Source organism: Mercenaria mercenaria, chromosome 3 (genome assembly GCF_021730395.1).
Source record: "Mercenaria mercenaria strain notata chromosome 3, MADL_Memer_1, whole genome shotgun sequence".
In the NCBI taxonomy this organism is placed as follows: Eukaryota; Metazoa; Mollusca; class Bivalvia; order Venerida; family Veneridae; genus Mercenaria; species Mercenaria mercenaria.
The window spans coordinates 8270347-8297786 of record NC_069363.1 but is presented as its reverse complement, the minus strand read 5'-3'; the positions used below and the strand labels follow the sequence as shown (position 1 = coordinate 8297786).

At 34.8% G+C, this 27440-nt stretch overlaps 2 protein-coding genes across 2 annotated transcripts in view; one reads left to right on the top strand and one right to left on the bottom strand.

Annotated features, from left to right (window-relative positions):
• LOC123525486 (DNA primase large subunit-like) overlaps window positions 1-386 on the bottom strand; it is a 44550-nt gene extending 44164 nt beyond the window's left edge. Inside the window, exon 1 of the mRNA XM_045304576.2 lies at window positions 100-386. Coding sequence (XP_045160511.2) covers window positions 100-256 — 157 coding nt within the window. The 5' untranslated portion in view covers window positions 257-386. The remainder of the gene's footprint in view (window positions 1-99) is intronic.
• On the top strand, window positions 360-26906 carry LOC123525485 (probable lysosomal cobalamin transporter). Its single transcript, XM_045304575.2, has 15 exons — window positions 360-520; window positions 6692-6868; window positions 7864-7927; window positions 8581-8675; window positions 10542-10609; window positions 12098-12189; window positions 13718-13791; window positions 14301-14426; window positions 15699-15913; window positions 16586-16688; window positions 17099-17203; window positions 18359-18502; window positions 21935-21983; window positions 23200-23303; window positions 24685-26906. Exons 1-15 carry the CDS (start codon window positions 458-460, stop codon window positions 24796-24798), a joined length of 1593 nt encoding a protein of 530 aa, XP_045160510.2. The 5' UTR covers window positions 360-457; the 3' UTR covers window positions 24799-26906.
• The last annotated feature ends 534 nt before the right edge of the window (window positions 26907-27440 follow it).

Sequence of the window (27440 nt, the reverse complement as noted above, 5' to 3'; positions counted from 1 at the left end):
ATTGTGACGGTCAAACTGCGGTGGCTGCAAAAGTCAGAAATTAAAAAGCAGCCACTCAGCGACAGTAAGCTTGTCTAGATCTACGCCAATAATTGATACCTTTCAGCCTTTCAACAGCAAAATCTTCAAACTCATAGAGAGATATCGTATCTGTTGGTGGTATTTTATACAACTGAAGTTTTTGATTGTATGCTTTATCTGAAGTTTTGCCTTTAACTTGCTTATTTTTTCGTTTTGTTGTTCCAGCAAACTCCATTTTCGCGCTTTGTTTTTATTTGCTTCTTCCCGGTTGCTTTTTACGCACCGCTCGCAGAAGATTTGTGTGACTGGTACCAATTAAATCAATGTTACACCGAAGTTTATCCGGCTGTCTCATGCGTCTGAAGATCCAGATAATAACAACTTGTCAGATGACATGAAAATTTAGCATATTTATTAAAAAACAAATACAGTGAATATGACAGCTTCAATACATTCAGTGTTAGCAGCAGGATGGATCCCGTTTGTCATAGTTATTGTGGTAAATTAGACCTTTTTTGTATGTTTTGTTACATTTAGCAGTTTCCAAAACTATTGATGTGACCATTCATTTTCCTATAGAATTATAGAATTAGATAGCCTGGACTTACCAGTATTGGTTGGGATAAGGATTCATCCCCTATGTATTTATCTAAACTTGGCTTAAATATATCAGAATGGACTTATTTTGATACATTTGCTTGTGCATCCTAAAGAGATCCAAGTGATTTAAAACCAGCTTTCAGTTTCAAATCAGAGCCATTTTGATTAATAACATTACCCCTATAAACAGTATATCTAAATGCCTGAATCAGTGTACTCATAGTCCATATGGTTAAGTGATATTAAAATGTAGAAGTATGTTCAAAACATTAAACTTGTCATAAAACCAATACATTCTTATCATGAAAATGAATATATTTACTGGTATTTGTAATATTTGTACCAAGTAAGGTTAACCATAGCATATATGGCCCAAAATGTACACCTCTGCACAAGTGTGTCCATTTGTAACCTACTATATGCATTTGGTTACTGGGGTTACTTACTATATTATTTTGTGCCATATCTAAACCATAGCACTGGCAGTGCCATGCAGTCTAACCGCCATTTGCAGCAGTATAAGGGGTGGATGATGGTGGCATCCTTTGTGGTTAAATACATATGAGATGCAACTATTTAACTCTTCCAATTATGAGATGCAACTATTTAACTCTTCCAATTTCTGGCCAAAAAAACAAGATTTATTTACATCCACATATAAAACAAATGGAGGTAAAACAGTACTTTTTACAAGGAAAATATATAAGAAGATGAAATTTTGGGAATACCCTGTATGCTAATTCTGGGTAATGCATATTATTTTACTATATATTTACATCTACATCCTACAAATCATTTTTTCATTGGTTAAAAAGTGTGGACAGTGCAGGAGATTTTGTAACAGTGGTAAAAAGTAGTAAGAAATTCATGAAAATTTACACATCATCATCATTTTTATCTAAAGTCACATTTTGCAAAGTTTGACAGCTGTGATATAGTTAATAAGTTTACACAACCAGTGCAAAATCTTCCTATGTCATATGACTCCCAGTTTAAACAAAGCGCATGCTTAAACAAAATACACCGATTCTGGTGCCCCACTGATTCAGATCACTGTACAATGCATCATTTCCCATGCATTGAGTATTACTTCAATACATAATTCTGAAAAAAAGCTGTTTTAAAAAATTCCAGCCGTCGCTGGTAAGTATTACCCACAGAGTTTTTATAACATTTGTTTGCTGCTATATCTTGCATATAGTCATCAATTTTAGGGATTTTCCTAGAGCGGAATAGCTCTTTTTTTAGCAGCGCCCTTCTGCTCTAATCGCTGCCCTTTTGCCTTTCTTTAGCGCCCTTTCAGCACGTCCCAAGTAGCTGTCAACCGATACACAGATATGACAATCACCGATTACACACAGGTGCTGTGTAGTAGGCAGTAACGGTAATTAAAAACAATTAAAAGGCTATGACCGACTGAATCATAACAAACAATAATTAGAGATGTCTGCAATCAAAGCAAACTGCAAAACAGGAGGAAAATATTTTAGAACAAAGTCTGCTGCTTATAAATGCCGATAAATGGCAGTTATTGTGACACCTCATGTCAGTTTTCTTGTTCACAGTTTGATCTCGGTTGAAGATAATACTTGATCTTTAATTAGTATCATAATATCTGATTTTTTTTTATATTTCTTTCATTAAAATATTATTAAAATTTAATGAAATTAATTTTGTTTAAAAAAAAAAATAAACAACTCAATCTTTTAAGGAACGTAACAGCAATCTTAGATTTTAGTGTAGACCGTTAGCGCAAAGAGTAGTTTCCTTTTACAGAAATGGCAAAAATCGTAAGCAAACTTATTTTGAAGTTGGAAAATCATCTATACCTGTGTATGATATGCACCCATGATTTGGGGGTGGTCCCTGGGGGTGGGGGGGGAGGGTAAAAATACTGCTCTTTATGCACGAGTATCAAAGGTATGTTCAGTAATATAATGCATGAAATTCATTAAAATATTCAGATTTGCACATGAAAGACTAATAAAGTAATAGTTAAACTTGCAATGAATTTGAATGATTGTCTATATTTATTTAACATGCTTATCATTAATAAATACATGCATTTTGTTTTATGTTTGCAATGATTACTGTATTTTTGTCTTGTAAGTTTTCTTGATTAGAAATACCATAAAATGTTAAGTTCGATCTGCATAAAGATTGTATTGCATAATTTAATCAACAATGTAGTAACTTACAATGTAGACATTATAACCCCAAAAGATAATAGGTAAGGGTAGATTTCTTGGAAGCATGGAGCACTAAAAACACACCCTCAGAGCAATGCATTTGCAAAGTAGGCTCACAACAAAAAGAAGCTGTAACGGAAAAATATTACTGACGGGTTGCTTCAAAAATCTAACAAGTACAAATATAAATGCCAAATATAAATAGAGGGGGAGGAAGTGGTAAGGGTTAGAAAGGTGGTGGGGGAGGAGGTTGAAGGGGAAAGTAGAACAAGGATAAATATACAAAGGGAATGCCATGTTCCTTGATCACAGTATCACTACAACGTTAACCACAATAGCACAGACACACATGTATCAAAGATAAACACACAACCACACCCAAACAAACAAGTAAGATATAAGAACACTGCAGGGCACCGCTTTAGACACACAAGCACACAAACGCACACCAACAAGCAGGATAAAACAATCGTACACCGCCCCTGGACCCGGGCAGCCAAAATAAAGGGGGACACGAAGACCAGCTCATAGTAAAGGGGGAGGGGACACCAAAAAACGGGGGAGTGCAAATGCAAGGGGAAAGGAGGGGGCAACAGCGGGAGCAAGAAGGAGGAAAAAAAACGCTTACAACAAACAAGGCAACATACGCAACTGAAAATACAAGACAGACAGAAAACCAGTTAAAAATAAGGGCACTACCTTGGAATGGTCAGTAACCTATTTAAAGGAAACTGGAGGTTTAAACGCATTTAGGGCATGCCAACCTCGCACTTACCCTATTTTCAACAAGTTAGACAACACAATGTAAATAAAATCCCCGCTGAGAAAGGCTCTAACATTAGCGAAAAAATACCAAATTAATTAAGTAAAACATAAAATTAAGGTAATCTAAGGTATAATTACACCAATGTACTCAACAACTTGTCTGAAGTCAGAGCACCAAGAGCCTAACTTTTAAGGACACAACTAAGAAAGCTGCCAGACAAAATTCAACTCCCTTCGTCCGTTGTATGTAGGATTTAGGAGAAAAGCATCATGGAGTCTTACACTTTATTAGTCATTGCACCATCCAAACCATGGAAATCTACCTTATGATTTTTGTAGACAAAGGTGCGCAATGTGCCAAATGCACCCTGCCCCTTTTTAGCAGCACCCTGCCCTTTTTAGAGGTCTAGAAAAATCACTAAATTTAGCATGAACAGTGTCAGATTCGAATAAAAATGAAAAACTTGCCTGATGAAAGCCAGTCTGCAACCAGTCATTTTGTATATATATTTTTAAACAAGCAGCTTACGAGTCTTTCTTTTACAATGGAGTCCAAATAATTGTGTAGTAGATGCCAGCTGATGGCTTATTTATTCAACAACTTGTTGAAACAAGAAATATCTTTAAAAAATGATAGTCGGCGAATTGTAATAAGGAAAGAAGTTTATGAATATTTCATCTAACATTCATCTTTCATCTAACATTTTTCAAATTGCAAAACTAAACACCGCACTTTAACAATTTAAATGGTTCTCTTTTAATTTTTCGCAAAGGTTTCGTAGGGTTGCAATTTTGTTTCGTTTATCCTTAGATGAATAATTACAGCAGTAGTTTGATGAAGATTCATGAAGCGGTTCATGAGAAGAGGTCATTAAACGTGTTTATATTTTTAGCTAAATTGGTCCCTATCCCCATTTGTAACAAAATAGCAGGAGACCTTACGATATTGTTACACATCGAGTTTGATAAAAATCCATTACATTTTAGTGGTTAATGCAAAGAAAGGCGTATCTACTTTTAGCTATAGTGGTCCCTAATAGGGCCCAAGTTCCTATATAAATAAATTTGGAAGAGGACCTTATAATGATGCTCTAGACCAAGTATGACAAAGATCCACCAAGCTGTTCATGAGGCACTGTATAAATAAAATCTGGGAAGTAGATCCCTCGGAAGCACCGAAAACAAGGCAAACAGTGAAAATTGCAGACTCGGTTTGATTGAGCCTGTTCATGAGCAGTAATGGAAAATGCAACACTGCCCACGCCCCCTAGCACCGGCTTAAGCGGTATTCAATCTTCAGATCTAAATGAATTGAAATCAATGATCCCGAAGAACCAGAAAATGTAACAACACTGAGATGAAGTCAAAGGCATTTCTAGTTTTAGCTCTAGCAGCCCCTAAAAGGGGTCAAATGTCCCAGCTGAACAAAGTTGGCTGCGGGCCTAATAAAGATGCTACAAATCAAGTTTGATTAGAATACATGAGAAAAAATCAAAGGATTTTTTTATTTATTATTTTTATTTATTTCTAAAATAGGCCAACTGATATCGCTTTAACAAATGCATATTCACTATTCATGAATCTTTGGACAATGACGTCACACCTATAAAAGAGTGAAGGTCAAGCAAAACATACCCTTGTAATTATTTCAATATTTCTGTTTCATAAGCAAAGTTTGACCATAGTCATATCACATCTAGATAAACTGTATGCAGCGTACCTTCATTTCAGTGTAATGAGATTCAGTCATTATATAGCATATATATAATGAAACAGATTTCAACTGAGTTCAATATTTGCATACCATACTAAAGAAAAATATTCATATATAATAAATCAGTTAAATAACTTATAACAAATATATCAAAGCAAACAAGTACTCATTTTAATATGCAATCTGAATAAGTCACAAAAGCAAGAAACCTTTTCATATACAGACGACAATTGTAACAAGGAAAATCTTTTAAAAAGCACTTCTCTACATAAAAAAACTCTTATCACACCCTTATTCATGTGATACGCAGACCGTATTCAGCTCCTTCTTTAATTTGATATATGTTGGTATTTGAACAGGTTTTTATCATATTTATTAAACATACTAACATTTTGAGATATATCAATATTCTTGCTAAATATACTGAGCCAAAGTTAGCTTTAAAACTGTGAACAGCGTCGTTTAGGATAAACGCTTTGTCTACATTTCACTCAGCGTCGCACAATCAACAGAGTGAAAGAAATTGACACTCTCGACCAATCAGGCAGAGTGTTGCATAAATCTTCCATTTTGATGAATTATCTATAATGCGTTATCAAGCAGTTTGATTTGCAAACTGAAGTCACGTGGCATAGGTAACGAAAACGAATTTAGACGCCGAAAAACGTTCAAAAACATCGTTTTTGCACTCCCACATGTTGACAATTATCGGAAAGAGTCAAAGATATAACCGTGTCGCAGATTGGCTGAATACTATCATGTCTAATTTTACAAATAGTTTGATTCGCTGTCACAGTTCTCACAAAAATCTCACAAGTACCTGAAGTAGGCGGAGTTTAAATTATGCCATTGGCATGTAAATTCAGTTCGTCTTGACACCTAGCAAATTGTCAACAGTCTCAGTTGCAGTAATTTGTGTGTTTGGATCAAAAATAAAGTCTGGTTGCTTGAATGCACAGTGTATTTTTCTGTCAGATTTTTTGCACGTGCATTGTACCTGTGAATTTTTTAAACTTGCGTGCAAGTGACCTTTAATGGGTGAATTATGCTGATTTTAGCGTGAATGAGAATGCTGTAGCGGAACCAGCTAGCAAACTCTGCGGATATTCGGATAATGTAATGTGGAATGTTACCCTAAAATAATTACCAAAGGGAACTGTCTGGTAACTGGATGCCTAGTCCAAATAATTTTACTCAAGATATGAATATCATTATTATAATATGTTTTTGACCTGTTGATATCCCCGTTAGGTGTTAGGTAGACAACGTGAATTTTAAGAATGTAAAATCGGTCTACCTGAGTAGACAAGAATATGAATCTTTTATTTGTTTATTCTTATTATTTGATCTTTGTGACATGGCATACCAATATGATAATTAATTGTCTTTAAAATCTTTTCAGCTTGTACTCATATTTTCAAGTATTTATATAAAATACTACACAAGCAAACGAGACAGTGAATGTTCAACAACATTATGTGCTATCCTTGCATTGAGTGTAACCTTGATGACAACTGCATTGATCCCAGTTGATGTTTTCCTGGTGTCATTTATGAAGAGTTCAGATGGAACTTTTAGTGTAAGATTCATTTTAAATATTTTCCCGCAGTTTCTATCTCCCCATTCCCTCTCATTTCAAACAGGATTGTGCATTTTTGCTTTGAAAACTATTATATTACTCATTTCTACTTTATGCCCATTTTCAAGCTTTCTATTATAGACTTTTCATAAAAATGAGCTTTTCATGAATTATGAGGTAATTCTATTATTTCTATAAATTATTCCCAACCTATTTGCAATCTGTACATATATTTCTAAAATTTTGATAATCATATCTTTATAGGGAACATCTGCTGGATTTTATTCATGTTCAGACAGGACCTAAATAAATGTATTGTGAATGTCTTAATCTTTAGAATTCCAGTGTGGACACTCATTCAGTGTCAAATTAGGTGGGCTGGTGGTCTAGTGGTAACACGCTTGAATGTCAATTCAGAGGTCCGGGGTTCGAATCGCGGTCCAGGCACTGGAAATATCTGAGATGCTCTTGAGTGTTTCCCACCTAACTAAGAGGACTGTACTGGTTCTTCCCAGGAAAGACGGTTTCGCGCGTATCGGTGCTATACATCGGACACGTTAAAGAACCAGACTGTCTATTCGCTAAGAGCTAGGCTAAGTTAGCCAGACAGGCTTGTATCTAAATCTGTTCTCTCTATCTGTTCTGGGGGCTTATCTCACTCTGTCCCTCTGGTCAGATCGCTCTGAGTCTGTACTAGTAGAAGATGAATTTCGCGCCCTGTGTGGCTGCGTTTGCTATAATATAAAGCGCCTTTGAACATGTTTATCATGAAAAGGGCGCTATATAAATCTGGTATAATAATATTAAAATAATAAATTGTATAAGTCCAACATAAAACACTTGGCCAATGTGGATATTGTAATAAACCTAATGTCAGATTTATTGCTTTAAAGTCATTTCCTATAGTGTTTGATTGTAAAGAGTCACTGAATCCTCAGTGAGAAATTTATTCAAAATACAAGTAAAGATAAAACATTTTTATTTTCTTGTATTAGGAGTGGGCCAAAGACAACGAGACCCGCCATTCTGTGGAACAGTCAGTTTTGGTTGGTTATTACAGTAAGTATAAAATGAGCCATGCCATGAGAAAACCAACATAGTGCATTTGCGACCAGCATGGATCCAGACAAGCCTGCGCTTCTGCGCAGTCTGGTTGGGATCCATGCTGTTCGCTAATGGTTTCTCTAATTGCAATAGGCTTTGAAAGCAAACAGCATGGATCCTGAACAGACTGTGCAGAAGCGCAGGTTGGTCTGTATCCATGCTGGTTGCAAATGCACTATGTTAATTTCTCATGGTGCTGCTCAAATGTTTGTGCATACCGGTATTTCTTTGGTTAAGTATGAAGCTGGCATTGTTAGGCAGTGAGAGATTGCAGGGTTGAGCCCAGTTTGTTACTACTGCTTCTGTCCATGATATACTAGTGTACTAATACTTTTCTTACTAAAACAGGTTTGAAACTTAAATAATGTAAAGATAATTCAAATAAGAATTACCTGTATTTGCAGAATAGACTAGTTAAAAGAACAGAAAAGTTGTATCTTACACTTGTTGGGAAAGCACTGATAACAAAAAAATATAAGTTTCATGCATTGTTACAAAATAATATGAAAAATTATCTTTTTTTTATCTCAAGGTATTATGCCTATAGATATATGTTTGATTTTTGTGCAACATAAAACTCATTTTATTTTACGTTCATGTTTTTTCAGCAATGTATGGTCTGATAACATTTTGCATGTTTCTCTTGCTGCCATTCATGTACTTCTTCTATGAAGAGAGAGAAGATGATGTCACATGTAAATCTGTAAGTTCTTTTGTTACATTAAGTCATATCAGAAGTGAAAAATTATACACGTGATGGCCCCTGCATCTGCCGGTCTGTTGTCCATCCATCATATTTGTGTCTAGAGCATAATTTGATAACCATTCAAGATAACTTACTTTAAATTTAGCATGTAGGTAGATGATGATGAAACAATATGCAGAGCACGTGAACAATGTCAAAGGTCAAGGTCAGAAATGGAGCTCAGAAGTCAAATTTGTCTCATATTTTGTGTCCAGATCATAACTTAATAACCATTCAAGGTACAGACAGCAAACATTGCGTGTAGGTAGGCGACTGCAGGACATGTGAATGTGAGTCAGTAGGTCAAATGTCAAGATAAAAAATGGAGCTCAAAGGTTAAATCTGTACATCATATTTCATGTCCAGGCATAACTTGATAACTTTTCAAGGTATTGATTTTAATCATGGCATATAAGTAGGCAGCGATGAGATGATGTGCATAGCACAAGAACGTGATAAGTACAATGTATGTCAAGGTCCCAGCAAGGTCAAATCTAATCTTCATAATTCTTGTCCAGAGCATAATTTGATAACCACTCAAGGTGTAGACTGCAAACTTGTATGGGAGGAGAGTAGATAAGGTGCAGAGCACATGGATTTGGTTGAAGTCAAAATCAAGGTCACAGATTTATTTGAAATTAAACATGGAATAAAGACATGTGGTGATGAGATGATTTGCAGAGTGCAACAGTTCACATTACCCTCTCCACCCCCAAAGTCCACAAAAAAAATAAGAAGAAAAAATCGCTTTCAGTGTTTTTGTGCTGGTCTCTGCTACAGCAGCATTAAACACCCACCCAAGACCACTTTACACATCCACCACTGCCTTATATTTTAATCTTGCTATAATTTTTCTAACTTGATATGAATAATTAGTAACTTTTAATCTTGAAGAGATACTCAGGTAAGTTTTCCAGAAAAAGATGAAATTCAGTCAGTCAAAGGAAACAGAAAGAGATATATGTATTATCAAATTAAATTATGCTCTGAGACTGATAGTCACTATAAGACTATATGTGAAGTTATGAAAACAAGTTAATATTTTTCAAATCAATAATCTACTCATAAAATTATTATTATCTTACCTTGCCCATGGTAAAAATGAGTTACATTAAAAAAGAAAATATGATGATGATAATTTTCTGGCAATTCCCAACCTGGCATACGTACATTTAGATTTGGTTAGTAAAATCATAAAAATTAAACTCTTATGTCATCAAAGTAAGAAGTTATCTATCTATTTTAACTAAGTATGTCAATAAAATATCTGAAGTATCAGTCGTACAGTTGTTAGAAGGAATTTCATTCTTTGACCACTATTCGACCTGTGTATGCATTTACCAAGTAGATAATGCATAGTTGTTACACTTCATGGGCATGAAATTTTGTGGTTTGGGCAAAAATTATTTTGTGGAGATAAGATTATTTTGTGGTTACATACAACCACAAAATCCATGAAAATTAGCCCCCCCCCCCCCCCCCCCCCCCCCCGCCCCACCACCACACACACACACAAACACGCACTCTCAAATTACCAAATTACTGTGATTTCAGAGTAATTTGTTACCAGTACCATATTATATATTGTCTTTGATATGAATCTTTTAAAAGTCTTCTGTAATTCTGTAAAACAATGACCATTTGCATATAAAGTGATGCTATTTTGTGTATGTTTTTACTGATGTTTTTTTTTAAATGGATTAAACTCTAATAATTAAACTATATATTAAATATAAACCATATGACTCGAGAATAAATTGTGATGTTCCGTTTGTATAGTTTGTTTGTATCATTTAAATGAACTTGATTGTAATTGAATTACAGAGATGTTGTGGTGCCTTAAAATACTCGGTTGTATTTTTGATTGTGATATTTGTCCTTCTGTTGATTGGGTAAGTGTAGAAACGTCTTATTTCCACTTCATATAAAGATAAACAGTTTTATAATTGTAGAGAAGGTAACATTACAAGGCGCTGTTTTGACGACGTCAGCATATAGTCAAGGAGAATGTTCCTTAGATGACGTTGCAGTTTTCCGTCTGGTGAACAGTATAGCCAGGAAACTGAGTTTAATGTTAAATGCAACAAAATGTGTGTAATTTATAATGTAATCTTGTTTACAAATGGAAAGGAAATATAATGTAAATATAAGAAATTAAACTTGTTCTTTTCGGTGTTCGTGCAAAATGAACAATAAAATAGGATCAGCAAATTAAAAATGAATTGCAATTCATGGATTCGCCAGTCCTATTCTGTCATTCATTTCGCATGAACACGGAAAATAATATTTCATTTCTTAAAAATACATGATCAAAATCGGTGAAAAACTTTGTTTTGGAAAAGGTGGATCAAAAATTAGAAAATTGACCGGAAGAATGATGTTTTTTTTTATGTTATGTGAGTTAAATTACACAGTCACAAAAATACATGTATAAGAGTTTTCCTTTTAGTTCTCAAATTTAGCTTATTGAGAAAAAAATATACAGTGCAATTGCGATGCTACGAATCGCAATTTAACGAAATACCGGTATACTACGAAAAGGTGTTGTGGTCCCGGCTGCTTTCCTTCTTATTTCTATGTAACAAAGTCGTGGTTTTACGAAAATGCAATTTTACGAAAAATGCGCTCCTACGAATGTATTGTTATCCCCTTAAAGCCTGTTTTCAACTTGTTTAGTTGCGATTTTACGAATGTATCGTCTAAGTTTTCACACCTTCCATAACGGCGTGAAAATGCTTTAGAGTGGAAAGTGTCACTATCATTTAGCTGGGTGTAAACAGTGATTAAAGTGTGAAAACTTGGTAATTAAATTCAAAACACATATGCTGTACACTAAGACACAAGTAAGTGGTTAATTATTTCTCCTATGACTATCCGATCGGATGGCTTACAAGTCACACTTGCTTCGACGATATCTATACGTCTCAAAGAATCACTGCATAAAGAAAATGAAACAATATTTAAGGCCTGATCGTCTGTATATTGTCGTTTTATTATACCAAACAATTCAGTATTGGGTATCGGAATATGCAACTGCGAATTTTTTCTAGTGTAATAATGTACCCTGTATATGTTTTATGTACAGTGAATAAAAAGTGAAGAAAAAGAACAACCCTGTCTACATTCTACATACCATCTGAGTTTAGACTCGAAGATTTGTAGTAAACCCAGATGTACATACAAAATTGGTATAAATGTACTCCGATACGAAAATCACATACATAAATATTACGAGTTACGACGTGTAGATATTAAGGTGCTGTATAGCGAAATTTCCTATGCTACGCTCGAACGAAAATGCGATATTACGAAAAAGACGGCCGGTCCCTTGGCTTTTCGTAGGATCGCGATTGTACTGTATTTGATTGATTTTCCTCCAGAGCACTTGTACATACAAAGAAGATACCAATGAAGAATCAGAACTCCACTGACTGGGAGAAACTGGAGGCACTGTTCGACATGGAAAGTAACTGTATGTTACACTTCTAAGATTTCTTTTATATTGAATAGTTATTTTACTATTATTTTCATGTTATCTGTCTGGAGTTGTAGGTTTTTATAGCATCCATCTTTGGATTAGGGCATAATGTTTCCTGTGACAAATGTTTTGTATAATTGGTTAACCTTTACCCTGCTATATTTCTAAAATGTACTGGTCTGTCATTTAATTTTGGCAGTACTATTTATTATTCGAAGGGGTATTCACTGAAAATTTACTGACAGAATAGCGAACAGTGCAGACCATGATCAGCCTGCATGTATGTGCAGGCTGATCATGGTCTGTACTGGTAAGCAAAGGAAAAATCATTTGCTGCCAGCAGGCCAAAGGTTAAGAAAGCATGGATATGAGGGTTGTCCCAGAAAATCGCGAACTTTTTTTATTATTTCGAAAGTAAGCGACGCATCAAATGATTACTTTAACTGATGGTATTGCAATGTATATTCAACAGGACTATGGAGCTAAAATTAAATACCTCTCATATTATTTGAGTCTTCTTTAAATAATGGACGGCAGTCAGTGCTAGTCGGCGCACGCTCAGTTTTCCTCCTACAAAAAGAAGCGGCTTCCATTTAAACTCGTGTAACTTACCCAATATACACCTCATAGGATTAAAATTTATATCATTGTTACTGGCAACGTGTGGCGCATAATTAAGTTGCTTTTCAAGTGTTTGACATCACTTGCTTTAAAATAGTGATGTAATTTTGAAAGTAATGGTAGCTTGCATTTTCCTAAATGGTGACGTCAGGTAAGTTCGCGGCGCAGAAAGTATTAATAAAATATTGTGTAGGTCGCAGTATGACTCCTTCACAAACAAAATGAGATGTGGAAAATTCTTGAAGTCAGGCAGATGTTAGCAGGACACTTGTCTTTACACGGCACAAGTGTTTTAAGGAAGGTTGGGCGAGTGATTCAATGAGAGGGTTACATAATACTTTCTGTGCCACAAACTTATCTGATGTCATCATTTCTGAAAGTGCGTGCGACCTTTACTATCAAAATTACATCACTATTTTAACGTAAGTGATGTCAAAGACTTGAAACACAATATAATTACGCGCCACACGTTGCCAGTAACAATGATATAAATTTTAATCCCATGAGATGTATATCGGGTAAGTTACATGAGTTTAAAAGGAAGCCGCTTCTTTTTGTAGGAGGAAAACTGAGCGTGCGCCAACTACCACTGACCGCTGTCCATTGTTTAAAAACATAATATGACAGATATTTAAATTTAAATACTATAGTCCTGTCGAGTATACATTGAATAACACCCCTTGAAAAAAATATTTGATGCGTCGCTTATTTTCGAAATAATAAGAAAAGTTCGCAATTTTTTCTGGGACAACCCTTGTAAATAGAATATTCATCTTAATTTAACTTGAAAGTATTGTTTTATCTGATAATTAATGCTCACATTAATGTAAAGCCTTAATAAGATATTCTGTAGGTTATTAAATAAATTGATAACTGGATACACACATATATATTATAATAGGGATAGAGAACAGCCTTTCATTCGTGATCAGTATACTTAGTCTGATTGGGATGTTGGCACTCTTCACTTACACTGTAAGTCATTTTTGCATGAATATTCCTTATACTTACCGGTACTGTGTCCATTACCTATCTAGCTGTAAAGTATTTCAGAATTTACATTCATATACTCTTTCCTTCTTGTACGATTTATATTTGTGACATAGAGCTCTACATTGTTCAATTATTGTGTAATTTATTGAAGTAAATCAGCTGTTTGATTGATATTGATTAGACACCATTTTTTAAAACACTGTAAAATTTAACTAATGATGGTAATTACACAACCCAGAGTTTCTAAGTTCCTTTTCAGTCCAACATTTACTTGTTCTTGGCAGGTAAATGACAATATCCCACATGAATCAGAGGTGTAGTACAAATTTTTGCAGAGGTAATGTCTTCTGACAGATAAACATTGAGAGAATATTACCTCTCTCAGAGATCAAACTAATGATCCCTTTATTAGTGCTCTAGTGTTCTGCATTCAGAGTGTAAATATATTATATACTGACAACAATAAAAATGGTCAAGACCTAATTTTACAGGCATATGGGATGGCAATTTTACCCATAGATCTCATACGAGGTAGCAGAAATGTGCGAGGTGAGAAAATGGATGTACAGAGTAGAAGATCAGACAACAGAGAGAGGATTCAAGCCATCAAAAATAAGGTTTCTGTTGTGAAATGAGCCGCACCATGAGAAAACCAACATAGTGCATTTGCAACCAGCATGGATCCAGACCAGCCTTCGCATCTACGCAGTCTTGTCAGGATCCATGCTGTTCGCTTTCAAAGCCTATTGCAATTAAAAAAACCTTAAGCAGACAGCATGGATCCTGACCAGACTCTGCTAATGCATCGGCTGGTCTGGATCCATGCTGGTCGCAAATGCACTAGGTTAGTTTTATTTCTGTTTTACTGTTTTATCCACTTAATATATTATAAGGGTTTTTTTGTGAATATTTGCTTTATTTTGCAAGATGCAGATATATTTTGTACATCATTCTAAATATGTGTGAAGGTGGTAGCGGGATCTTTTTTAATTTTTATGCCCCCGAAGGGAGTCATATTAGTTTTCAACTGTTCGTTCGTCACAACGTTAACTTTTTGCATGAAAGCACTTTACTCGCGAACCACTGCACCCAGGACCTTCAGACTTCACATGCTGATAGTTCTTATTGAGTACACAACCCCTACTGACTTTGGGATCACCAGGTCAAAGGTAAAGGTCACCAGGTCAAAGGTCAAGGCGCTGTGGGGGCATTTGTCACCATTAGTGACAGCTCTTGTTTAAATTTAAATTACTCTGTGACAGAGTGGTTAAGGCTGCTGATATTGAATCACTTGCCCTTACTGCTGTCTGTTCAAAACCAAGCTTGGAATGTAAAATTCTTTCATGTGAGAAAAAAATATTGATGCAGGGCCTCCACTTATGGAGAGAAACTGCCAAATTGAAGCTGAATTGCTAAAATTAGGCCACATTTTAATAAAATTCTTGTAACCACTTTCAAAAATCTGTAGCTGGTTATTTGAATTTGTAGCATTTGGCTACATTGACGAATAGCGGAGGAGGCCCTTTGATGGCTTACAGATGGTCAGTGGTGCCAAGTGCCTACTCAGGCCCGAAATGTTCAGAGGGGCACTCTGGGTCTTCCTGCACAATCAAAAGCACTGAAGGCATCATATGACCTATACTTGTGTTGGTGTGATGTTAAATCCAACAAAAAATGCAAAACAAAGACATAGAATCCTAGCAATAAGGTGGAGATTTACATCTTCAGTAATCAGGTAGACAGCCCAAATCTTCATTTACAGACATTTTCAGTTATATATCTTGCATGCAAGAGTTGTTTGGACTGAAGATATTTTTAAAAAAGTATCTGAAATGCATTAGATTCTGACTATCTTCTATGTTGTTTACAATACCCCATATATATTGTAGTACTCTGGTGGACGAAGTATGTCAAGTCGTGATGCTAGTCGAGTTTCAGACCTGGAGGAGTCAGAAGCACTAATGGAGAGACAGGAGCGCCACCTGGAGGCTCGGGACACCTGCTGTCAGAAATGTTGGCTGATTTTTCGGCCGTTTGCCATTGTGTTTGGTATCTTGCTAATATTGGTGGCAGTCTTGGTGTTTCTGTCACTGCTTCTAACCAAGTAAGTAAAATATACAGTAAATGATGTTGGACTTGAATCTGTGCTGACTACCCATGTTCAGCTGAATTTTGCAAACAGTTACATAATTCCTCACTTGAATTTTATTGCTATGAAAAAACAACATTCTGAAGAGAAGCAGTTTTATATGAAGAAATTATTTATTTTTAAATGCCATAGTTATCATGTTAACTATGTGAAAAGTTTGAAAGATGGTATATTTTATCTTTACTAATCATTACAGAGGGATTACAGTTACTGGCCTTGTTAGCCAGGTGTTTGCATTGATAAGGTCAGGGCCTGTATTCATTAAGGTTTAAAGTTTGAAACTCTGCCATTGTTAAACTAGTGCAGAAAGTATTGAAAGTCTGTGTGAATAATCATTCTATAGCTACAAACAACTCTATAAAATTCATAAGTATAGATACTCAATTAAAAAAAGTTATGACAACTTGAATATTAACCATTTTTAACTTTTAAGTTTCAGAGTTAAAATGTTGGTGAATATGCACCCAGATTACCATGTAATAACATTTTTCTTATTGTGCTTGTAAAGATTGGCTGTTTGTAACACACTTATATATTTTTAGCAAATGTTCCAATTGTAAAGGAAGACTGCGTAAATAGGCAACCATATATTAGATTTGACATTTGTATGCTTTGCTGTCTATTTAGTATTGACAAGACAATGCACAGCCTGGGACCTAAACTTGGATATGCCTTGCCTAAAGCTACACTACCTAACCCTGTTGATATAGTGCTTGTCTACTGTCAGAAGGTATGGTACAATTTTTTAGATGTGCATAGTAAATTTAATGATTCTTTTTTCTGTTTTATCAAAAATAATCATTACACAGGTATTCTGTAAAGGTTTTTTTATTTGACATAAGTAATTTATGAAGTCTGAGCAGGGCGAGATCATTTCTATAATAATGTTTTCTTTTCAAAGATACTGTTTGGTCAAAGTTGCAGTTTTTTGTTGCGAAATGTGTTTTGAACAAAAGCACAATAAAGTGCTCTTAAAATCGTTATTACTTACAAGGAATGTCAAATTGTATGTTGAAAGTTCAATCAGTTCTGAACAAAAGCAAAGTAAATCCCTCATAAAACCAATTACATTATCTCAAAATGCCATATTAAAAAAATCACATAAATAGACATGTATCAAATGTTTCTATCGTTCAACAGGTGTTCCCGCTGGACTACATACTGTTTGCCGCCCTGGTACTCTACCTGGTGATAAGTTCTATGGCAGGAATCAGGAATATTGGAATCTGGTTCTTCTGTCTAAGGGTAACATATTCTTGTATTTATTGCAGTGTTTCTGCAGGACGTCTTAATTGTTTTGAAAATAAGTCACTATTTTTGGCCACAGTAGTCAGCGTATTGCCAAATATAGTGCCAAATATTTGAAATATAAACATTTATTGAATATTGTTTATTGGACCAGTTTCATAATATTTTAGCTGTATTAAAGATCCTTTAGTACCAGACTTTTTTATGACAGTAGTGATGGCAGGAGAATCCTGCTTCTATGTCTCAGTCTGTATTTCAGGGGAGTACTTGTTAAGCATTTTTTTCGAAGAAACTATTGTGCAGGAAATTATTCAAAATTACTAAATATACCTATTGCAGGCTTTGGTAAATAAGTTGCAGTTGGTAGAAATTAAAGATTTTTACATTTGACAGACTTTTTTTAAGAAAGAATATTCACAGATATATGTTTGTTATGACCACTTTATACTTCATATGATATTACTTTCTACAGTATTGTGTCAGGCTGGGTGTATCTTGAGTCTAAGGTTATAAAACAGACTTTGGTGGCTACTTTCACACTAAAGCTCTGAATGGTTGTTTGTTAATAATATCTTTGAATTGATCATTCCAAGACAGCTACCCAAGATCAGTCTTATAACCCTTGATAATAATATTTTTGTGAGAAATGTACATGAAAGAATTCTAAAAATATAACAACAGTTAAAAAAGATATGGTAGTTGGAAACTTCAGAAAATGGCTAACCATTTTAGTGTTCATGTTGTCATTAACACACTGTTAAATTATTTATTTAGCAAATAGCTTTTTAGGTAGATTATTTTTAGTAGTTTCTTGAGTTTAAGATGTAAAGCATTACAACTTCTTTTGAGCATGTGTGCAAAAAATAAGGAATAAATGAAGAATATACAGTCCAAATGAAGATTTAGAATTAACATAAATCTGCCATTTTGTTTTACCTTGCCATGGAAACAAAATGACTGCAGTTATATGCAGATATTGAAATGTTCGTAACTTTGTAATTTTTAAGGCAATTTCGAAAATTTCCACTACTCTTAAATGATTTAAGAACACAGAATAGATAGAATGAACACATGCACAACATTGCGTTTACCTTTAATACTCACCAGTATGTTAGTTATTGCTTTCATTTCTTATAGATTTCTTGTTTGTAGATGTACAAGATACGACCACGGCGCACACGTCCCCAGGGCATTCTGATGATGTGTATGATACTGATGTTCATACAGCTCGGAATCAACATTATACTGTATGAATTAACCCCTCAATACTCGTCCTACGGCAGTCAACATTTTAAGGTACAACTTACATTTTTAAACAAACATTAGTCTACTGTATTTTTAACCAAATTATTTGCAGCTTTATATATATATCTGTATGTCAGTCAACATTTTTGGCATTAACCTTTATTTTTGCATAACTTAGAAACAACATGATCTTATATGTCAGTGTGACAAAGAACCATGAAGTTACTCAAATAAGTAATTAAAGAAGTATTAGTTGACCCTGTTGTACTAGAACTTTCAGTACTTAGTAGTCATGGTCACTGTCTTAAATAAAACCTTCTCCATTTTTCAAAAAAGACTGCAGATAGTAATCAGTTCTCAAATACCAGATGTCTACTGTGCTTCTTTTGGTATTATGCAGTCTTCAGTGTTACATACTGGGTCTCTTATTGTAGTACTTGGTTCCAGATGATCTTCTTATACATTTGATTAGTCTATATGCTTTGATGACAGGTTGCTACTCACACCTGAATATGAATTGTCAAATGTGTCTGTTTTTAGCTCACCTGTCACAAAGTGACAAGGTGAGCTTTTGTGATCGCGCGGTGTCCGTCGTCCGTCGTCCGTCCGTGCGTGCGTCCGTCGTCGTAAACTTTTGCTTGTGACCACTCTAGAGGTCACATTTTTCATGGGATCTTTATGAAAGTTGGTCAGAATGTTCATCTTGATGATATCTAGGTCAAGTTCGAAACTGGGTCACGTGCCGTCAAAAACTAGGTCAGTAGGTCTAAAAATAGAAAAACCTTGTGACCTCTCTAGAGGCCATATATTTCACAAGATCTTCATGAAAATTGGTCAGAATGTTCATCTTGATGATATCTAGGTCAGGTTCGAAACTGGGTCACGTGCCGTCAAAAACTAGGTCAGTAGGTCTAAAAATAGAAAAACCTTGTGACCTCTCTAGAGGCCATATATTTCATAAGATCTTCATGGAAATTGGTCAGAATGTTCACCTTGATGATATCTAGGTCAAGTTCGAAAGTGGGTCACGTGCCTTCAAAAACTAGGTCAGTAGGTCTAAAAATAGAAAAAGCTTGTGACCTCTCTGGAGGCCATATATTTCACAAGATCTTCATGAAAATTGGTCAGAACGTTCACCTTGATGATATCTAGGTCAAGTTCGAAACTGGGTCACGTGCCATCAAAAACTAGGTCAGTAGGTCAGATAATAGAAAAACCTTGTGACCTCTCTAAAGGCCATATTTTTCATGGGATCTGTATGAAAGTTGGTCTGAATGTTCATCTTGATGATATCTAGGTCAGGTTCGAAACTGGGTCACGTGCGGTCAAAAACTAGGTCAGTAGGTCTAAAAATAGAAAAACCTTGTGACCTCTCTAGAGGCCATATATTTCACAAGATCTTCATGAAAATTGGTCAGAATGTTCATCTTGATGATATCTAGGTCAAGTTCGAAACTGGGTCACGTGCCATCAAAAACTAGGTCAGTAGGTCTAAAAATAGAAAAACCTTGTGGCCTCTCTAGAGGCCATATATTTCATAAGATCTTCATGGAAATTGGTCAGAATGTTCACCTTGATGATATCTAGGTCAAGTTCGAAACTGGGTCACGTGCCTTCAAAAACTAGGTCAGTAGGTCTAAAAATAGAAAAAGCTTGTGACCTCTCTAGAGGCCATATATTTCACAAGATCTTAATGAAAATTGGTCAGAATGTTCACCTTGATGATATCTAGGTCAAGTTCGAAACTGGTTCACGTGCCATCAAAAACTAGGTCAGTAGGTCAGATAATAGAAAAACCTTGTGACCTCTCTAAAGGCCATATATTTCATGGGATCTGTATGAAAGTTGGTCTGAATGTTCATCTTGATGATATCTAGGTCAGGTTCGAAACTGGGTCACGTGCGATCAAAAACTAGGTCAGTAGATCTAAAAATAGAAAAACCTTGTGACCTCTCTAGAGGCCATATATTTCATGAGATCTTCATGAAAATTGGTCAGAATGTTCATCTTGATGATATCTAGGTCAAGTTCGAAAGTGGGTCATGTGCCTTCAAAAACTAGGTCAGTAGGTCAAATAATAGAAAAACCTTGTGACCTCTCTAGAGGCCATATTTTTCATGGAATCTGTATGAAAGTTGGTCTGAATGTTCATCTTGATGATATCTAGATCAAGTTCGAAAGTGGGTCACGTGCCGTCAAAAACTAGGTCAGTAGGTCAAATATTAGAAAAACCTTGTGACCTCTCTAAAGGCCATATTTTTCATGGGATCTGTATGAAAATTGGTCTGAATGTTCATCTTGATGATATCTAGGTCAAGTTCGAAACAGGGTCATGTGCGGTCAAAAACTAGGTCAGTAGGTCTAAAAATAGAAAAACATTGTGACCTCTCTAGAGGCCATACTTGTGAATGGATCTCCATAAAAATTGGTCAGAATGTTCACCTTGATGATATCTAGGTCAAGTTTGAAACTGGGTCACGTGCCTTAAAAAACTAGGTCAGTAGGTCAAAGAATAAAAAAACCTTGTGACCTCTCTAGAGGCCATACTTTTCATGGGATCTGTATGAAAGTTGGTCTGAATGTTCATCTTGATGATATCTAGGTCAAGTTTGAAACTGGGTCAACTGCGGACAAAAACTAGGTCAGTAGGTCTAAAATTATTAAAATCTTTTGACCTCTCTAGGGGCCATATTTTTCAATGGATCTTCATGAAAATTGATCTGAATGTTCACCTTGATGATATCTAGGTCAATTTTTAAACTGGGTCACATGCGGTCAAAAACTAGGCCAGTAGGTTTAAAAATGGAAAAACCTTGTGACCTCTCTAGAGGCCATATTTTTCATGAGATCTTCATGAAAATTAGTGAGAATGTTCACCTTGATGATATCTAGATAAAGTTCAAAACAGGGTCACGTACCTTCGAAAACTAGGTCAGTAGGTCAGATAATAGAAAAACCTTGTGACCTCTCTTGAGACCATATTTTTCAATGGATCTTCATGAAAATTGGTCTGAATTTTTATCTTGATAATATCTAGGTCAAGTTCAAAACTGGGTCACATGAGCTCAAAAACTAGGTTACTATGTCAAATAATAGAAAAAACGACGTCATACTCAAAACTGGGTCATGTGGGAAGAGGTGAGCGATTCAGGACCATCATGGTCCTCTTGTTTTTTTTGTTTTTTTTTTACAATTTCGTGCTACCTTGACCTTGAAATAATGTCTTGGTATGTGTTAGTGTTTTTTTTTGCACTGGTAAAATTAGGGAGTTGAAATTTATTCTTAGTTGTCAATGTTAATATAAACCCATTACAAATTTATAACAAAACAAATTTAACCAAGTTCACCTGTATGTATGTATGTATGTATGTATGTATGTATGTATGTATATTTATAAATCATGTTTGTATTTCCAGCAACAATGAATTTGATTTTTCCCAGCTTTCTTCTCCAGTGAAATACATTGTTATGTTTAATTTTAAGGTATCAAACAGTACACAAGTAGAGGAGTGCAGTACAAATCAAGGAGAAGGTATACCGTATAAGTACTTATTTCTGCGGGCTTAATATTCTGCTATTTTTTCAAAAATGAGCTGGTATTAAATTTCTGCACACTTTATTTCTGCGGTGTCTTCATTCTTACGTTGATTGGATTTATTTCTGCGGTTCTGTATTCACCGGTTGTTTCATTAATTTCAAATAGACAGGTATGTATTTTGTTGTTATTTGACAGTTATGCTGGCTTCCAGATTGAAAATAAAGGTTGACGAATACTAATGTGACATCGTCATCATCACATAAGGTTGAGTGTTAAATAAAAACGCAAGAAAAACAGTCATTTTATAAATACAGTCTTGCAGAACAGACAAGAAAAATGCTTGAATCTATATTTTGCAAACATTCTCATCCGTGCATTGTAACGGTGTGATATTTTTTGTTAATCACGCCTTTTTCAAGTCCCATACAAATAATGGCAAATATGACCATCACCAGACGGATTGGTTAACAATAGACACAAAGGATACAATGGATTGTGTTTGTCACATAATTTAAGAAAATTGAAACTGGCAGCTGACTACTCAATAGTGAATGAAAATCACAACAAATTTGATGTTTTTATATGTTTATTCAGCAGCAAAACAATAACAAAACAGTTCTATTACATTACCGTTACTACTAAATTTTTAAACTTGCTTCGTCGGCCTTCGGCTACATGTGGGACAAAAGATGATAATGCTATCGGACATTGTCTTATACTTAACCGAATTATAATGGCGGCTTGCATCATCGTATCATGGCATGTCAGGACAAAATTTTCTGCGGATTTTAAATCTGCAGTCTTGTCTTCCGCAGAAAACGCAGAAATAAAGTTCCCGCAGAAAAAAGTACTTATACGGTATTAATGTTTTTTCACAACACAGTTTTCAAAAATATTTGATGAAATGTTGGAAACTTGTTGTTTATTCTTGGTAAGATGATTCCATGGTTAAAGTCACAGTGGGATGCCCATATATGTTCTTCAATCAAATTCTTATCAAAAGTTGATTTTGATGTATAAATTAATAAACTAAATATGTAACCACTTGTAAAAGCTGTAAAATAGCTCTCAATGGGTCCAGGAACTGTGATCTTTTGGATTCAAATTGAGTCAAGGATAATTGAAATGTTATGTACTAAATTCAAATGCAACAAGATAAAACCTAAGAAAACATAATTGTTGAGTTTTGTTTTGCCCTCTGTTATTTTAGATGAGTGTGTGATTACAAGGATGTCACTGTTACTGACCAGATTTTTCTACAAGATGTGGTTCTTCGGAGCTGCCTACTACTGGTGTACCTGGTCTTTCCTCTTGGTAAGTCAGTTTTCTGTACTGTATTTAATGTTTGCTGACTTGATGTTTGAAGAATGTAATACTTGGCTAATGTTTCCTGGCTTGATGTATAGAGAAGCAGGGTATGAGGATTGAGGGTATGATATGTATGTATTAATTAGCACTTGTCAAGTTTAAAATTATTGTATTTGCATAGAGTGAATAGAAAGTCCTGACATATTATGTCCCCCTTTGAAGAGGAGGGGTATATTGTTTTGCAGAGAAGGTCAGTCTGTCTGTCTGTCCGTAGACCAATCGGTTTCTGGATGATAACTCAAAAACCCTTCAGCCTAGGATCATGAAAGTTAATAGGGAGGTTGATCATGACCAGCAGATGACTCCTATTGGTTTTGAGATCAGTAGGTCAAAGGTCAAGGTTACAGTGACCCCAAGCAGTTAAACTCGAAAATGCTTGGGCCTAGGATCACAAAACTTAATAGGGACGTTGATCATAACCAGCAGATGACCTCAATTGATTTTGAGGTCAGTAGGTCAGAGATCAAGGTCACATTGACCCAGAACAGTACAATTTTTTTTGCCATATAACAAGAGAATGCTTTGGTCTAAGATCACAGTTGAAACGGAATTCACATATGACTGGTAAATGACCCATAATTATTGATTTGAGGTCATTACATCAAACGTCCAGTGCACAGTTCTGTTCCTTGTGTAGTTACTGAATGTATCAACGGGGGCATTTCATGTTCTATGAGCTCTTGTTTATCTTGGAGTCACTGTGACAGAGTTATTATGGTTTCTGACATCAATTGCTATACTCTCTCCTCTTGATTCAAGTTAAGAATTAACCTCAAAGTCAAGCAAGGCATTTTTCACTTCGCCCCCATTTGCAAGGTTAGGTTATGTTTAGATTTGGCATTTACTTAGCAACTTGATCAAGTATTCTGTTTATGTTGGGGTCACTGTGACGGAGTTGTTATGGTTTCTGACATCAATTGCGATACTCTCTCCTCTTGATTCAAAATCAAGCAAGCCATTTTTCACTTCGCCCCCATTTGCAAGGTGTAGGTTATGTTTAGATTTGGCATTTACTTAGCAACTTGATCAAGTATTCTGTTTATGTTGGGGTCACTGTGACGGAGTTGTTATGGTTTCTGACATCAATTGCGATACTCTCTCCTCTTGATTCAAAATCAAGCAAGGCATATTTCACTTCGCCCCCATTTGCAAGGTGTAGGTTATGTTTAGATTTGGCATTTACTTAGCAACTTGATCAAGTATTCTTGGCATATCTGGTCAGGATCTGTGTATTCCTAGATCATGTGGTAGTGCCTTCTTCCCTACTTTTTACCATATATCAGATATTCTACTTTTAGTTATTTATGTACATATTTTATGTTTTCAGTTTATCCTGATTGGTTTTCTTGTTGCTGTCTGTAAGAAATCAAAGTCAGCGATAGATGGGGAGGTGGAGTCTGATGACTTTGACGACAGTGATGAGGAACTTATTCAAGGATAAGTGAATAAAACAAAAACATGTGAAACACAAAGAAAAATGGTTGATGTAATTTGAACAAAGAATGCTTTTTTTCCACAAATGTGTTATATCATGTACAGAGTGATAAGTGTTGATAGTTGATTGAAAGATTTAATTATTGGTATACATGCAACAGAAGAAAGATGACACATTTAAGTCTGGGTCAGATGATAATGCATTTTATTACGTTTTTAAATTTGAATGACATATGTAGTGCACTGAAACAAAATAATCATCAGTGTTTTGTATATCAATAAGAAAATAAAACACCATCGGCATGAAATTATCTTAATTGGCAAACAAGCCAGCTGCCAGCTTGAACCACAAGTTTTATGTAAGTGTAGTATTGAAACATGAATGTTTTGTCTTTGTTAGTATTATAAATAACTTACTATGCATAGGAATAACAGAAAATATATTAACTACTGATTAGTTGTACTATTTACCCAGAAAATATTTTTGCAGATTGCATTAAAAACATTGTGTTGATTTTTTCTACTTTATTATTGCTGCATTGTTTTGTTTGAACATTCTGTGTATGCTGTACCATGGCAGAGCTTTGTGATAAATTATTTGTGCAATGTTTGTCATGGAATTTGATTTGTGATGACAACATTATACAGGTTATCTCCATATATATTGATCTACTTATACAATAACTAGATAACAGGATTTCTGACATTTTCAGGACTTAGTTGTTTAAAACTTTACTAAGGTGATCAAGCTGTTGATTAACTTTTAGGCTTGTATTTCAACATTTTATAAAACTTTGTTAAACAAATGTATGTGTTTAGAACTATGAACAATAAAAAGTCTTTACAGTAAAATCAAAACATCAAACTAATGTTTCCCACCAAAACTAATATTTTGAATCAGTTAGTTTAACAGCCCGTTAAAATTTCAAACAACTTGGAAAGATGTTTATTGTGTCTATTCTGTAAGTGCTACACTGTACATGTATTTTTGATGCAGATCATCTGTTGGCATGTTTCGGCATTAAAGGTGGATAATCAGATTTTGGCCATGTAACGGATTTGTTCGAAACTTTAGCATCTGATCATTTACACTCATTTATGTTCACTTAACACTTAATACAAATTAGATTTTCACTGGAGGTATTTTTAAAATTTCATTTTCCTATCCTGGTTGCCCAACCAAGATAGAGTTATTTTATCATAAGTATAAATTTGATAAACATACTTTGCCTAAGGAAATGTATAAATATTAGACATATTGTAATATATTTGTAAAATATTTGCATTAAAACTTATGTATTTAGATGGAATTCATTAGAAACGCAAGTTTGAAAAATTATTATTACCTCCCTTTGCCTATCTTGGTTGCGCAACCAAGATAGATTGGAAATAAATGAATTTAGAAGCTACACACAGCTTTAAAACTTGCATTTTGGTTCAGATTGTTCAATAGTTGATATGATTATCAAATGCAAATGTAAAACTAGACATTGTATCGAAATAAAAAGAAATACCCAGCTTTTTATATACTTTCATATTAAAGGGGAGTAATTACAAAATTTTATAAAAATAATAAAATATACATTTCAAATAGGAATCTAACTCTATGTAATCGGTCTTTTTGTTCCTTAAATAATTCTCTACCAGAATATACAAAAAGTAAAAAATGTCATTAAATGTTGATTAAATGTGATTGACCACCTTTAAAGAGTGACAGGAACAGACACTTTTAAATTAGCAGAATTTCTGACCAAATATCAAAAGAATTTGTCACATTCCTTGAAGACAGATATCCAAAACTCTTATGTGTGAAACATATTGTAAAGAAAGGCTTGTAGTTTCTGATTCATTACTGGATAAAAATATTTTTATTATGTAATCATTTATTTAATACTAAAGTACATTCTCTGTTATATATATCTTGTTTGAAATGTGCTTTATCAAGTGGACTTGCGTTATATTTATATGCCTTATTGGTTGTAACATGTATACAGAAATTTGTGAAAGTGCTGTAACATGTAACTGTTGTTGTTTTTTTCCATGCACTGTGTGACAGTAATTAGTCTATAATTTTTCATTATTGTACTGCTTTCATATTAAAGTTTTAAAACTAGATTGTTGTTACTGTTATATGTTTTGAAATGAAGAGTGTTTGAGTTTTCAAACAAAGCAGGGTGGCTGTATGGCTTAGTGGTTGTTGTTGCTGACTTTGATTTACATGTCCCTCATTGCTGGAGTCTGAACCTTGTTCGTAGTCACAAATACTTCCATGTGATAAAACCATCCAAATGGTTGGTAGAAAGTCAGAGGTTCTATCCTGGTGCCAACCTTGACCTGAAATAATGCCCTATATGTCACTCAGTGTCCACCATAAAAGCTGCAAGCCTCCAGATTTATGTTAAAATTTTAGAAAATGTACTGTATTCATTACTAAGTGATTACAACAAAAGTATGCCATATGTTTAAAGAAGGAAAAAGAATCTGCAAAACCAAGGCAATTCAGTGCACTAACAAATTACTACCAATATATATGTCCTGTACTGGAATTCTGTTAACTTGCAATTAATCTTTATTTTATGAATTTGTATAATATGTCATGTATCCTATTCCACCACAAGTGGTCACACCCTTAGTATGTCACTGTAGGTG

Bases quoted from the DNA above. Each gene is read 5' to 3' on its own strand.
- LOC123525485 (XM_045304575.2), top strand. From the start codon at position 458: ATGACAGCTTCAATACATTCAGTGTTAGCAGCAGGATGGATCCCGTTT. The intron at 8,676-10,541 runs GTAAGTTCTTTT...ATTGAATTACAG, and splicing joins ATGATGTCACATGTAAATCT to AGATGTTGTGGTGCCTTAAA. The intron at 10,610-12,097 runs GTAAGTGTAGAA...ATTTTCCTCCAG, and splicing joins TTTGTCCTTCTGTTGATTGG to AGCACTTGTACATACAAAGA.